The following is a 15,769-nucleotide window of genomic DNA, read 5'->3' as shown; positions in this document are numbered from 1 at the left end:
TCATATCAAAACTTCCGAAGCTCTTTTGGGGCTTTTTACTCTGATTGGACTAATATTCAGTAGAATCCATATAAACACACACTTGCGTATGTGACATTAAACTGTGTTTATAACAAAGTGTGTAAGAGACAAACCTGCTCCTCGGAGAGGGGAAGCCAGTATATACACGGAGCTGCTTTGGTCTTCAGGAACAAGTCGTCGAGTAATTTTGCAGGAGGCTCGTCTCCTTTTTCTGTTAATGACAAAAAAATGGATTGTTTTCAAAACACTGGCGCGTAACTCGACCTGCGTGTAAAGATTCTCAAAAGAATCACGACACAACAGAAAACATTAAATTATCACTGCGCACACTGAGACGGGAGGTGAGCAGTATCATGCAGGATAACAGTAACTGTGTGTACTCCATATTACAAATTATTTTTTTAATATACATTTCAGAGGTTGTGTTGATGTTTTTGTGCATTATTTTGACAAACAGGGTTGTCATCACATTTTTTTATGATGAGAATATATTTAATAGCGTTTTTTTACTGATAACTCATTTTTTCATTTGCATTTTATGATAATTAATAAACATATTGAGCTTATAGGATTCAGAACAGGGTGTCTGCAAGTATCAGACACTTATATTTAATGCTTTTAAAGACCTTTTTAATATTATTTAACCTCATTTCAGACCCTTTGATGATTTTCAAGGCCTATTATTTCTGAAGATTTTTTTAAAAAATATATTTATTTTTTTAATTTCGTATAGAGGACCTGCAGACACCCTGCAGCAGGACATGAGGAGAAAAGACAAACAGAGACAGACAGTTTATGGAAAGTTTTTGTAAGTTTGGGTGCTGGAATATTAAATATTTTCCATTTAAAAACAAAGTTGTGTATATTTCAGGCAAAGACATACGTGTGTAAACATATGTAGTGTTACCTTTTTTATCCGTCTTCCTCTCCTTGCTCTTGGCTCTGTCCCTCCTCCTCCTCTCTCTGTCTCTGGATCGAGACCGCTGTTCGTCCTCTCCCGGCCGTGCGAATTCCCTGACCTTGTCCCGGTCCCACTCCCGCTCGCCCCGGGTTCGCTCCCGCCGCTGCATCTCCCTCTCCCGCTCTGCCCACAGATCCCGCACTCCTACCGCGCCTCGCTCCCGTTCCCGGTCTCGCTCGCGCTCCCTGTCCCTGTCTCTTTCTCTGTCCCTGTCTCTCTCGGGCATCAGAGGGGGCAGCCGGTTCTGAGGAGCACCCGGCGGGACAACGAGGTCCTCGTCCCTGTCCGGCTTCAGGATGCCTTTATGGATGTCCAGCTGCAAAAAAAAACCAAGGAGACGAACACCAGGATGTTAAAGTTTGACTGATCCCAAAACCAAATCCAGCGTTTCAACACCTTTTCATGGACAAAAGACCTTTTCCAGGTCTTTTCAAAAAACAACATTAGCTCCACAATCCCGCGTGCGTGCGTTCAAACTCTATTCAAACATAATTTCATGCAACCAGAAAATAAAGAAAACAATATGACGGTGAAAAAAAAACAAAACGTTCCATCGACGCATGTTAGAGCTACATCATCAGCTTCAGGAAATAAATCTGCCATAATGTTGGATTACATTACAGCTAAGTTTATTAAAGAAAAGAGTACTGCAGCAATTTCATTACAAACAACAAAATTCCATGAATTTTTCAAAAATGTTCAATGATTTTTGCTATTTCAATGACTTTTTCAGGCTGGAAAATGTGGACTGTGGAATTCAAGGACTTTCCAAGGTTTCCAGTGACTGTGGGAAACCTGGAAAACCTGATACCAAAACACACTTTGCGGGAAATTGGACAAATTAATTTCAAATGTGATGCTAAAAATGTCCCGTTTATGACATCATCATCATCTTGTTTGAGCGGTGAAAAAAAATCCAAAATACTAAAATTATTTTGCTACTCCAATAACTGGACGACTCTTCTTTATTTTCTTACATAAATTGACAAGGACAAATAGAGAAAAATGTCATTTCAAGCATCTGTTACCTCATCCTGCTCACAGAAGTCGACGCTAAGGACCTTGGGATTGCTCGTAGGCCATTTGACCCCGTGGAGGGCTGTTCTGGTGGCGACCGCCTCCTCTGTTGTAGTGTACTACAAAGACGAGAGAAGAGCAACAAAGTTCATTAGCTCTGGAGGTGAAATCACATCTCTGAAAAACACACGCTGCAAAAGCAAAAAACACTGAGGTTTGTGAAAAAAATAATAAATAAAAAAATCACATAAATGCTTTTATTAATTCCAGAGCTCAAATGTCTCTCTGCAAAATCACACGATGCACTGCGGGAGTTTATGTTCATTTTCTGCACTATACTCAAACAGAAACACAATAAAACAAGATTTATTCCCCCTCTCACATTGCTCCTGCCCTCAGGTGTTGTGCGGTGCACGCCACAACCAAACATGAATCTGCAAAAGTTTGAACAGGCCAGCCTGGCAGCTCCATCAACACCGAATAAATTCAACGAGTCACTGATCAACAGTTTCAGCAGAACAACGCAGATGAAAGACACCAGGCTGCACACTCTGAACACAGTGTGAAATGTTTAAAATTATTTGTCGGAGCTAGAGTTAGATCGATTTTCAGTTTGATTTCATGCAAAACAGCATTTATCATTGTGACATTGTTGCAGATGAAAAAGTAGCTCAGATCAGCAGCCTGTGCTGATGACGTCACGGTGCGTAATCCAGGTTTTATTGCATTGATAAAATGCCACATTACAACCAGAGCTCCTACAGATTAAGACAAGTGATATTTAAGATTTTTTAGACTTTTTTAATGTCATTCAGGATGAAATTTAACACCAATTTTATGAAAGCCCAAACTGAAGAAAAAAAGAAAAAAAAAAAACATGACCTGACGTCTTACTAAAGGTGAGAAAGGTGAAATATTTACTGCATAATAAAACACGGATGTTTGGTGACATTATTGTAAGAGACATTTGATAAATAATACTTTCATTTTTAAAGTTACTCTTTATTTGGAGATTTTTAAATATAACGCCAGAAAAAAGATTAATAAAAACCCTTGTCCACATTTCTCAGTATTTTTAATACTTTGGAAAGATTGATTTAAGACATTTTAACACCAATTAAGGACTTATTTTAGATTAATAAATTCAGTACCATTTAAGGCTTTTTTAGAATCCGCGGGAACTCTGCACAACATGATTAACATAATCATGACCGAGAACCGGCAACATGACGTAGATAATGAATGAAGCATACTTTTTTTTATTCGTTTACTAAAACGTTTGCTTGTTTTTCGGGATGATGAGACAAAAGGAATGGCAGAGTTAGTCAACAAAAATGGTGCCATTATGGGAACATTTTGGATTTAAAGCTGACAGCTTGTGTTGCTGCTTTGCTCTTTTTCTTATTTAGTGTTTATTGATGGTTGGAAACCGCTCTTAACATCGTATTACTGCCACCAAGTGGACCGGAGTCACAACACCCTCATTCATGGACTCTCATTATCATTATAGCTGCTGAGTCAAGGACGACACCTGGTGGCAAGATTTGGTATGACGGTCCAGTCTGATTTTTGGTCTCAAAATCAATCTAAGTTGATAATTTAGACCCCAGCCCAAACTAGCTGGTACTCACCGTGACGTAGCAGTGAGACTTGATCTTGTCGATCCAGAAGCCCTCTTCCACCACGCTGCCCGTCCTGTTCAGCAGCTCTTTGAGTTGACCCAGGGTGAAAGGTCGCACCTGCGGGACACACGAGGAGCTTCATCAAAATCAACCGTCATCAACAGCCAGAGTGGGTCAGATCATGCAAAGCAAAACACGAGACTAGAGCTGAGCAGATATGATCTTCCCATGTAAAACAGATAACAGACAGTTAATCCTGTGAAACCTGAGCAAAGTGGCTTGATTTCTTTAAAAAAAAAAAAAAAAAATGGTAAGAGGGTGACAAGCGAGGTCACAAAAATGGCCCAAAAATTAGCATGAAATTACTAAGAAGTTATAACAAAATACCTGAAAAAAAATAAAATTAAAATAAAATAAAAAAACAAGAAAATGACCTCAGGAAAGTTCTAATATATATATCTATATATTTATTTATTTTTTTTTTTGTTTTTGAGATTTTTTAATATAGTTTTCTGGTCATCCGTACTTTAAGTTAAATGCTACAGTACATCAGACAGAGAAACGTCTTTAAATGGTCACAGTTTAGAGGATAAACCTTTTGTATTTTTTTAATATATTTTACCTTTTTAATGTAAGTTTTATCTATTTTATTTGCTTTCATTCGTGGTTTTGTTGCTTTTATTGTTTCTATTGTTATTTTTGGTCTATTTCTTTGTATAATTTTAAATTGACACTGCATTATTTATGCTCTGGTTTTAATTTTATCCTAAATTTACCCCTTTTTTCTCGTTTGTGTTGAATTTCTGCTTTGATTTGTTTGTCAAACACCTTGTAAACTCTGCTTTTAACAGTGCTATATTATTATTACATCAATAAAGTTATTATATCTTTTAGTTTCGATAACAACATGGTCTCAGTGTGTTTTTCTGGTGTCACACAGCAGAGCTATAAATCCTCACACTTGTCTGTTTGGATTCAGCGTTACTGTAGCCGAAAGCTTTTTTTCTGAGCTCAGCGAGGCAGGGTGGCATTAGATATCTGGTCGACTTTGATCCGTGTGCAACTTTAAGTCTTGCCTCTATGACGCCAGTAAAAAGAAATGTGCAAATGCTAGTCATTAAATGCGTAATGTCTCGTCTTGTCGCAGTCTGTTTGGTCACGCAGTGAGCCCGAAAGTTAAGGTGATACTTGACTACAGCCATAATACCTGGGCGAGCGCTCCTGACTCTAATTACAGGGATGATGGTGATGTGGTTACCGCTGGCATCAACATAATACGCCTCATTCTTGGAAAACTGGTAGGTTAGATTTGAGAAATGTTGGAATTTTCTGTACAGTCTTACAGAAAGTTTTAATCTCAAACATGACTGAAAAAACACTTTTTTGTACTTCCTTGTGATGCAGTTACAAACCCACCAGGTTGGTGACGTGGATGATGTTTGAGACTTTGCCGTGAGGCGGCGAGGGCTGCCTGGTTGTGCGGACGGGGTCATCGATGGTGACGGACACACCGGACTTCTGTTGACTTATGGAGCGACGCACCAGACTGTCGCTCGGGGTAACTGTAGAAAAGATAAGGAAGAGGTGAGACGAGTGCCCTCGACATTCCCACTCGGAGAAAATGAAGCGCTGCCAGAAGGATGATGGAAGAGAGAAAGCAGCAAAGACAACAAACTTCAGCACTTTAAGAATAAAGTTAGCATTTTTCAACCTGAACCTTTTTTTTCCGCGTTTAGGTGACTAACGGGAAACAACAATTTTTGAGCACTTCAGTGGCGATACAGGCTGCAGGTCCTTTTGTTTAACCCGAAACAGCCTCAACATACCTTTTGCTAAATCTACCAGATTCCATATAAATAAGCAGTAATTTTAGTGTGTATAGAGCTGACATATTTTAACAGCTATTGGAGTAAATTATGGATTTATTTCCACCAAACCAGAGTTGGTGATTGTGAGTTTGTGAGTTTTATTTTGTTTCTGTCGACTTTGAATTAAGTGTGTTACACATTGATAAAATCATTTTATTCAAATTAAGTCTGGTGGGTTTGGAAAATAGCAATTTTAGGCTGTTTCTGGTTAAACAAAAATGATCATAATCTTAAACAAAATGTCATTCTCTGCAGTCATGTTTTCCATAATGTTGTCAGACACTTTTTGTGTTCACATCATGTTCAGAAGTTGCGACACAAAAATGTGAAAGTATGGTCCAGGTTGAAAAATAACACGCTAAATCTAGTGAAAAACTCAAACTTTTCTGTAAAGCACTTCACCTTTCTTTGCCTCTCCATCGAGCTTGACAGACATCTGTGTTTCTGAAGCTTCCTCAGAAACACTGTTCTTCCTTTTGTCTCTGGAAGCGCGGCGGCGTTTTTCTTTCTCTGTTTTCTCCGCCTCCTCCTCCTCATTCGTCTGTCCGTTCTCCTGGCTGTCCCCTGGAACAACCTGAAGAGGAATTACAAAAGAAACACAGTTTAAAAACCACTAACAAAAGATTTGGGGAACAATTTTCAAGCCGATCTTTGAATTAGGTGTCAACCTGAAGTTTAGTTTTAGTAGAATTGTGATGTTTTAATCTCGCTGCACTGATACATTGAGCCTCCTCTGACCTGTGTGACTGTGCGTCGGATCTTGAGGCCTTTATCCTGGTCTCCCCGGGTGGCGTCCAGGCTCTCCTCGTCCCCGGACATTTGCAGCTCCTCCGGGTGCAGCTCCACCACGGCCTCCTGGTTCACTTTGATGTCCGGGATCAACGACTGAAGGAGGGACACACAGGCAGGAGATGATGGAGGAAAAAGAACAGATAGGGACGAGACAGGGAGAGAAATATTAGAATATGATCTAACACAGCGAGAAAAGATTCCCCGCCTGCACAGACACCTGGTCCTGGTTTCTGTGCTCTGTACCTTGAGTGAGTCAGTGGTGATGCTGATGGATGGTTTCTTAGCAGTGACTGCTGTGCTGGAGCCCCACCGCCTCTTCCTCCCTGCTGCAGTTCCTGTCTCGGGCTCACCTGCTCCTCCATCTGTGGCGGCTGGAGACGTCTTACTGCCTGCAGCGGAGTCAAAAAATAAGATGCTTATTATCGAGAAGGAAGTAAATACATTCCCGGTTACAGTAAGTTACTGCAGAAGCTCAAATCCTAAAAGCAGAAATAACTGCTTAAATGCTTTAACCCACATAGTTTTGCAGAAGGTGGCATTTTTTTAATGAATCGACATGTTTTCACATATTTGTTGTTTGTTATTCTAAAAGCAACTGTGCACATTACTTTATATGTATTGCTTTTACAGTATGCAGTGAAATAAGAAATATGAAGCATACAGTAAATACATACAGATAGCACCTGTATAAAGAGCAATGTGAGTGTAGTCGAAAGCACGGAAAGCATCACGTCAAAGTCGTGGGTTTCGCTTTTAATCACAATGTTTCCACAGCACCACAGCCACATCCACACCATTCTGGCTGTTTTGGGATTATTCTGGGAAAGCTGTATGCTTATTTTAATTCAAAAAATTTAATTTGCAGCTTAAAAAACAACGACTTTGTGGAGGACGAAGGATGTAACTGGCGTACTCACTGGTCAGGGATATCTTGCGAGCAGCGAAAGCCTTCGGAGTGGTGCTCTGGAAGCAGAGAGAGACAGGGAGAGAACATACAGAAACCCCAGGGGTGCGGGGCGAGATGAGAACCAAGAGTCAAAACCCAAACAGGCAACAACAGGGAGGAGGCTGAAACAGGAAAAAGTGGGGGGGGGGTGGGGGCGGGGGTCAAAGTAACAGAGGCCCTGAGGCTCCAATTGAACCACATAGTGGAGAGTTCTTGTTCGATACTGAGAGACTCCAGACACATTTCCGCCGTCCACTTCTGCTCAGAGACACCGAGATAAATCATGATGCTGTATTCCCTGCGTGTGTGTATGTGTGTGTCTGTGTATGTGTGTGTGAGAGACTCTAAGGACAAAGCAAGTACATAATGTGCATCAGGACATGAGTAGGCCTGTGTGAAACTGGGTCGTATCTCAGTGCTGTATGTTATTACAAGATAATGTCCATCAGCGGGCTCTGAGAATAGAGACGAGCAAAGTGTCTGTCAGTGTGTCTGAGTGCATCCTGTCACTTTACCACCATCACGTCCCATTTGGACTCAATTTATTTCCTCTGGAGGACGGGAGGTGAATTCAACACAGGGCTCCGGCAGCTTTTAAAGCAAGCTAGCTTTAAGACTTTTTTTATTGCCACTCTGAATTAAATTTAAGGCCAATTTTATAATAAGTAATATTGAGGAAGGACAATTCTGCCCAATTATTATTTTAAAATAAAACATGACACACTTTTCCGTGTATGTAATATTCATAAAATGGGCAGAATAAGAAAAATACTTCAACTTAAGGGTGATTTTTTGTACATGTACAGAAAAAAAAAGGTTTGCAATAGACAGAAATCAGCATGTTGGCCGATTCCTATATTTCATTTTAAAGCCAATATCTGCCGATATCGATGAAGTGCCGATATTATTTTGCATCCCTAGAACGACAGCATTAAGGGCTAATCTCACGGACGGACACTGCATTTTCTGTGACTGCTTCATTACTACGTGTGAGTAACTTTATACAACGCTCTACAGATGTTGAGCACCATCAATGAGTATCTTTGCTTCAAAAAACATCTGGTGTAATCGGCAAAACACGCGTTGTCACGAGTTTATTAACTGGTGAGAAATGTCCTAAATGGCATCCCTAACCAGAGTTGAGGTAAATGTTACGGAGTTTCATGAGACGATGTAAAAAAAGAATTTTGCTAACCTAAAATATCCTTTGTTAACATCATATAGTGACGCAAAAACTAAAAAGATGAGCATTATTGGACCAAGCTCATAAATGTGATGTTGTAATGTTTTGCAGCAGGATATGCTGGTCTGCTTTTGCGTTCTGTGGAGCAGAAGTGGAAAACAGAGTGCTGAAGACTCAAAGATCTGTCTGGACCATCAGCGCTGCAGTTTCAATTCACCTTTAAGATTTAACATTATTAACAACGCACAGCAGTAGACCAGCAGTGCACGTCGAATTAACCATGAACACATTCATCATGGTTTCAGATTAAAACTGCAGTGACGTGACAGTTCAAAGAATTTGCACCAAATTACAAAAAGGACAAAAAATAGTTCCTCTTATTTACAAAAAAAAGATCTTGAGGATTTTTTTTTTTTTTTTACAGTTAATTTTTTTAAACTTGTAAACATTTTAATTAGAGGAATAATCACAAGTCATTGCCTGGTACCATTTGACACCTGATTCCTTACTGGCTCGACTATGGCCCAACCGCACGACAGTGTGTACTGTATCTAGGCAACAAGGATCCAATCAGAGAAGGCAGAGGAGTGAGGGCGGGGCTCGATTTGAGTGTGCAGATTAGCCACCATGCAGGAACTGATCACTGGGTTGGACTTTTTTTCTTGAACGGGGCTGGGGAGGACTTTTCTTGATTGACTGCTGATCGGAGAGTCACGTGTCAGTCTTTTGGGTTTCAAACGGATGGATTCTGACGGGGAGTCGGGGGTTGACGTATACTTTGTTCGAGTCCATGATCTGTGAGACACTTGGAAAGTAAAAAATAATCCATTTTGTGATGCTTGAAGTGTCTTTAATTGTGAGATGTCCGTATTTTTCAATATGCAGTCCTCTTGGGGGGTATTTGAAATGTCAAAAATGATCACAACAGTTTGTCCTGTGAGTGTTTAACGTCCTGTAGACGTTTTGCTACATAGTCCTTGAGTTTGCAAATTGACAGCACATGTAAAAAAAAAAAGTCTTTTCAATGTAATACCAGATGGAAAAAGTAATCCAAAAGAATGTGTCCTTTTTAGATTATAATCCAAGAAAGCAGTCAAAATGAAGAGGTGGACAGACTTCGTGTTGAGTATGTTTTCTGGCATGACTCCGAGATGCAAGAGTCAAGTTTTGGGTGTAACGAAGTCCATCTGTCAGGTCCGCAGCAGAGGCAGATATTCTGGTCAAACACACACTGAGTCACACGTGAGATCAGCGTCGGTGTGGCTGCAGATGAAGGGAGGCTGATGATCTGTTGAATATATCCAGCTCTCAGTGTGGATGATAAGTGCGACCCACAAAAATTCTTGGTGCATGAAGTGTGTCATTTTGCTTGTCCTTGGCACCGTGTATTTTAAAAGTCTCAGTTGCAGTGAAACATGTGCCGAGTTTGGGGGGTACAGTTCTCTTATAAATGGCAACTTTGAGCAGGGTGACAGAATTTGAATGCACAGTTGCGCTACTGAAGTAACTTTTCAAATGTCCAGCTTGACAAGGCAGAGGACGACTGTTAGCCTTGCAAGCACAGCCAAAAATAGTGTTCGAGATCTGTCAAAGTCCACATCATCAAGTCTTATCCAGAAAGTTTCCATGCAAAAAAATCATCACTTCCAGGTAGATCATCTCAGTTGCTCAGTTGGAGCGTATTTAAAACAGTGATCGTGTAAACGCTCATGTCCTGATCACTGTATAGGTAAGTGCAGATTTCTCAGTCCAAAGTCATTATTCCACCCCACAAGCAGGGGGCAATGTGGGATTGGCGGTACTGGCGGAAACAAAACTGGACAGCTGAAGAGTTCTGTCTTTTCTCTGGGCTGCGTCTCGTCTTTTGAAGGACGGTGGCGCGGAGGGCAACACTCTCAGGATGTGTTGATCCTCAAAATGGCAGATAGGAAAAGGCGGGGAGAGGCGACACAGAGCGACAAGACGCCCTCCCCTTCCCTTACGCCACCATCAGCGCAGTCCAGTGCGGTTCAGATCGGCGAGCAGGCTCCCAACCCCTGAGGCTGGGTTACCATGGCAACTGTGTGCTGCTGCAGTTACCATGGCTGCTGCCGCTGCTGTTGGTCGGCGGTCTGATGCGATAGCTCCAGTTCCTGCTGCCTCAGCACGTCACTGGAGGGCTACAAGGGGGACGGCCTTGCAGGCTTTACTCAGTGCCATGGGGTTGCAGGCCTAATTCAGGTACCAGCGACGCACTTGGGCTTAGCGGGACAGGAGTTGTAGGAGTAGGAGGAGGAGTGGAGGAGGTGTTGGTGGTGGTGGTGGTGGTGGTGGTGGTAGTAGTAGTAGTACGCAGCAGGTACCATTAGGGGCAATGGAAGAGGCATGGGCACCTTCATAACAAAGCAATCAATGGGGTTTTAAACAGCAATCACACCATAAATATATATAGTGAGAGAGAAGCGTTCATGATGGGATACAGAGGCAAAAGATGGAAAGTAAGGGGACAAAGAGGGGAGGAGAGACAGTGAAAGAGAGAGTAAATAACAGACAGAGAGAGAGGCAGTGTGAGGGAGCGAGCAAGAGAGCAGAGGGGATGAAAACAGGGTGAAAGAAACAGCAGAAACGAACCCTGATGCATCTCTACACACACTGTCTGGGCCCATTACTCATGCAAATCCAAGGGCGAAAGAAAACCCACAAACAGTCAAAAAAACACATGCTGATAACAACTTCAATCGCATAACAGCTCACCACTAAATCTAAATTAGGTTCTCTAAAGCCCAATGTCTAAAATATAATGTAAGGTAATGGAAATCAATGTGGTGAAGGCCACGTCTGACTCTAACAGTGGCTTCATAATGAGCTAAAGCAGAGACTCTCTACATTATAATTATAATAAATAAAAATGCAATACTCTGATCCTATAAAATGCTGTTTAAGACCCTGACACACCACACGCAAGAACGGGAGCTGATGAAGGCAGAGTGATCAAACATTTTTCTAGTTTCACCCAAATACACTGCGAAGAAAATAGCTGAACAGTCTCATTATAAACTGGAATTGGCCTGCATGATCTCTCTCTATTTTTACCACACTAGTGTTACATTAGACCATGTCATAAGGGTTAATACTATCCTGTCTCTCATCCCTTTTTCCCTTTTTGTTATGCTGTTGTACTTTATTAGTTATATTCTTATGTGAATCCTTATGTGCAAATTTATTTTATTGTCTGATAATTTATTTTTTTAGTTATTTGTAATGTAAATTAGTGTTTTTGTACTGGCAATTTCTAACTGTGTTGTTTGTATATTGTGAAAAATAAAATAAAATAAAATGTTCAAAAAAATAAAAAGCACTTCTGTAACATCATGTAAACAAACCGCTGTACCCATCAGCTGTGCACTCATGTAAACAGACCAGTCGGATATCAGCTGCTCGAAATTATATTAAGATGTAAATGATTAAAAGAAAGGAAAGTACTTGCTGCCTTCCTATGTTTATAATTTTTAAAACAGTATACATGTTTTATATTGTGATATTCACTGAAAATGACTGAAAATGAAAACTTTAAGCTCTAATGTGCGATTTGGGTTCAGGTCATCAAATGTTTAAGGTGAGGATAAGTGAGGATGGTTCTCAAAATGGGCCAGGTTGGTGAGGTGGTGTGTCAGGGCCCTAAAGCTTATTTTCTCACTTCCTCCCTCCCAAACACACACTCACACACAAAACAACAGTGATATGCCAGGCATGCACATTCTGCAGCATGAATGTCTAATTTAACACACATCTACTTGCATTCCAGCAGCATCAATATTTAACATCCCTCTGCAGGTACCAGACAGACAAGGCAAGTGTGTGAGAGATCATCTAAGCTAATGAACTAGTTATGAAATATTAGTTGCATTAAACGAAGATGGAAGGGATTAGTCCATTTCTTTTTACCCCAGGACCCAACTCCAACTCAACCCCTTTCATTCACCTATGAGCATTTGTGGAAACCTTAAATTGAGGAATCTGATGAGGTTAAAAAAGATGCATAAAAAGTACAGAGTCAGAATCGAAAGGATAAAATCTCCAAAGGCGGAAAATTATTTAATATTTGTAAATCAGTGGGGTTGTGTTGGTATTAAGTGACCCTCTTAACTTGTTCTGCCAACTACACATGCGTTTTATATGAATGAGGATGCAGGTTAGTGGGAGACAGAGCAGAGATGCGGGCACCTCCCCCCTTTCAGTGACCTTACCTCCTCCAGGCGACCCTCGCTGTTCTCTGGCTCAGCGCCTGAGGGCGGCTGCTGGGCCACGGAGCTCTCCGAGTCTGGTTCCACCTCTGTCACGGCGGCTGCGCTGGGCTCTGACACCTCCCTGCAGGAGGAAGAAAAGGTTGGGGTGAGCCGGTGGGAGAAAAAGATTTTGACTGTTTAATGGACTGAGAACTCAGGTTCTCAAACTGTTAAGTCGGGATGTAAAGATCCATCGATCTGCATCGATATATTGATTAAATGAGAAACGATCCTGTAACAATGGTGCAAATCGAAAACACTGACCCATCCTCTTTCAGATGCACCTTTATTTTGAAATTCTGTGTCAACGTCACACAGTGTCAGGTAGATGATGGCAAGCAGCCAAAAGAAAGACGATGAGGAGAACGCTCTTGTTTGTTTTTGGAGAAACTCGGGGTTAACAGACACATGCCATATGTAAACAGAAGCCATAATCAAGGAAACATGACGTACCTGCCGGGCATCTCAGTTTGCTAACTTCTTGCAACAGCAACATTAGCTGCTCAGTTTCAAAAATGTTAGACTGAGAAAAACATGCATGAAGACTGAAATTCATCTGTGCTATTCTGTTGGGAGACGCATTGATTTAAGCCAGCGGTGTGTAAAAGACAACATAAATAATACAATTCAATTGACTAAGTTATGAGTAGAGGAAAAGTCCACAAGCCTCTTGGCAAATTTACGCAATGTAAAATGCCATAGGCTCATACTAAAAACTTTAGCATGTTGTATATGTGCGGAAACCATGACTTACAAAAGACAGTTGTTTTGTCCATGATATGACAGCTTTTATTGAACTGAGTTTTATACTTCTTTTAAAAGATCTTGTTGTTAATCCACATTTTGAGGATGTTGGGAGAAATGTGTCTTCAAGTGAGATAGCCCTGGAAGTTTTAGGAGAGATCAAGGTTTGGAGTTAAAATGTGTTTTCTGACAGAATGAACCAGTTTTAATTATTTTGATGTTGTTTTGGCCTGAAACAAAAATAGGGGAAAAATAACATCGGCTCATACAAATTGCAGGCATGTTAACTGAATCGAATAAAAATCATATCGTGGCAGACTTTGTGATATCAGCAAATATCGTATCATTGTCCAAAGTATCGATATATCGTATTGTGATAAAACCAGTGATTCACACCCCTGTAATGGTACACCTCCTCTATGGGATCAATGACCCAGAAGAAGGTAATTGTACACACTGAATTCAAACTTCTTTGGCTTCATGTGCTTTTGAGTAGTTTTTATAGTAATGAACGGGGCCCCGCCTCAGATGCAAAGACGATGAAAAACACAGAGAAGAGTCAGAGTAAGGGTGCCGGGGGCCAGTGATCTGGGTCACTCCTGCTATGAATAACTCACCAGCTAACTGACACCGAAGGGTCACAAACACTCCTCAAACTAGTCCTGGACACACACTCACAGCTGACTCCGTGTGTGTTCTCTTCATCTGATCCAGGCCGGGTCATTATTGAGAAATCTAAGTCTGCCAATAAAATCCACACTTTGAAGTCTGTTCCTCTGAGTCAGACCTCACACAGCCATAAGCTTCTTTACATGTTTTTCATCGCTGTTATCTAAGACAGCAAAAACCAAGCAGATGTCATCTTTATATTTTTAGCTTCTCCCTCAACCTCCCTACCAGCGTTATCAAAAGTCTTCTCCGCTGCCTCCGTGCGATGACACAGGCGCCGATGCAGCACCCTGTAGGTGGGAGAATCACATCCTCTGGCATCTTTCTCTCCATCACACTGTACATCTTCCTCTATTTGATTCATTTCATGAGGATCTGAATTGCATTTTTATACTCAGCCTTTCACAGGAAATAGGAGTAAAAGATGTGTTTAAAAATACTTCTCATTTCTAAAAAGTATCAAAGAGAAGTTTGGTAGGGATACTGGACTATAAGCTCACATCACAGTTTACTTTAGCCACAGGTGACATCCTCAAAAATCTTATTTTGTCTGTCAAACAGTCCAACAGGGTTCCTACAGCTAAAGGCAAGTGTGATTTAAGACTATTTAAGACTTTTTAATACCACTTTGAATAAACTTTAAGATCAATTTTACAAAAGCTATAATTGAAGGTAAAAAAACATGTATCGACATCAATTACTTAAGGTTAGGGAGAAATTTATTTTATTTTTATGCAATGTCATGAAAAAAGATTTGTAAAATCCCATCTCAAATGTCTAATGATTTAAGACATTTCAATGTCAGTTATAGCATTAGCTTGATGGATTCAGTGACTTTTTAAGGACACGTGGTGACCCTCGTCCAAAACCAAAAAATTATTCACTTGACTACAATGCAAGACAAAGATGATCAGAAAATCTTGCATTTCAGAAGGTGACACATGGGCGAGTTTTGCATTTTTACCAAATTTTCAGTCCATCAACTATTTGCTTAATTGATCATTCGACCAATTATTGCAGCTTTTAGTGGAGTGACCTCCAAGATGAAGGTCGTTGGGTGCCCAATTTGACCCTAGAAGAATCTTTTGTAGCTCCTTACACTCTTAGCAGAAGATAAGATAAGCTGCCATGTGACAGGACCGGTATCCGATTGTTATTGACACGTTAACGCCATTGTTGTTGTTTAGAAAGTGCTTCCGACATATTTTGTGTCACGCTTCACGTTGACGCTGTTGTGTTACATGTCACACCCGACACACCTCTATTGATTCTGCAAACCGGCAATGCAGCGTGTAATCACAAACTGAAGCACAAAGATGCAGCCGTCGTTTGTTTCTGTGTAAAAAATGCAAAGGAGGGATAGAAATGGGACTTTGTAGCGGCTCTATAGTGCAATCTCTGTTTGGGGTTTTACAAATTTAAAAAAACATGCTTGATAACTGTCAATAACCTCATCTTTTCTTTTTCTCCATGACACCCGACACGGCCAGCGGCAAAGTTTCTTAAGGAGGGGCTGTATTGTTAGTTTCTGTTCTAACCGAAATCTACCCAGAGTGTTAGAAGAGCCTGTTCAGCCTCCTCCTCTGGAGATTAGTCACTGGCAGTGAGGAGTGTAGGCAGGAGGACAGCATTTTCCCCTCCTCCACGCCACATTGACTCTCCTCATTTGCCCGAGGTGTGG

General features: G+C 40.9%; 1 protein-coding gene across 1 annotated transcript in view; it reads right to left on the bottom strand.

Annotated features, from left to right (window-relative positions):
• Positions 1-15,769, bottom strand: part of acin1b (apoptotic chromatin condensation inducer 1b) — a 28,356-nt gene that overhangs the window by 2,060 nt on the left and 10,527 nt on the right. The window contains exons 7-16 of the mRNA XM_042512576.1: positions 12,637-12,757; positions 7,199-7,244; positions 6,525-6,670; positions 6,228-6,374; positions 5,892-6,063; positions 5,038-5,183; positions 3,631-3,738; positions 2,011-2,118; positions 929-1,298; positions 135-232 (exon numbers count right to left, since the gene is read on the bottom strand). Of these exons, the coding sequence (XP_042368510.1) occupies positions 135-232; positions 929-1,298; positions 2,011-2,118; positions 3,631-3,738; positions 5,038-5,183; positions 5,892-6,063; positions 6,228-6,374; positions 6,525-6,670; positions 7,199-7,244; positions 12,637-12,757 (1,462 nt within the window). The remainder of the gene's footprint in view (positions 1-134; positions 233-928; positions 1,299-2,010; positions 2,119-3,630; positions 3,739-5,037; positions 5,184-5,891; positions 6,064-6,227; positions 6,375-6,524; positions 6,671-7,198; positions 7,245-12,636; positions 12,758-15,769) is intronic.

This window comes from Plectropomus leopardus, chromosome 23 (genome assembly GCF_008729295.1).
Source record: "Plectropomus leopardus isolate mb chromosome 23, YSFRI_Pleo_2.0, whole genome shotgun sequence".
Lineage (NCBI taxonomy): Eukaryota > Metazoa > Chordata > Actinopteri > Perciformes > Serranidae > Plectropomus > Plectropomus leopardus.
Note: the sequence above shows the minus strand (reverse complement) of the source record. Positions and strands in the feature narration are given on the sequence as shown.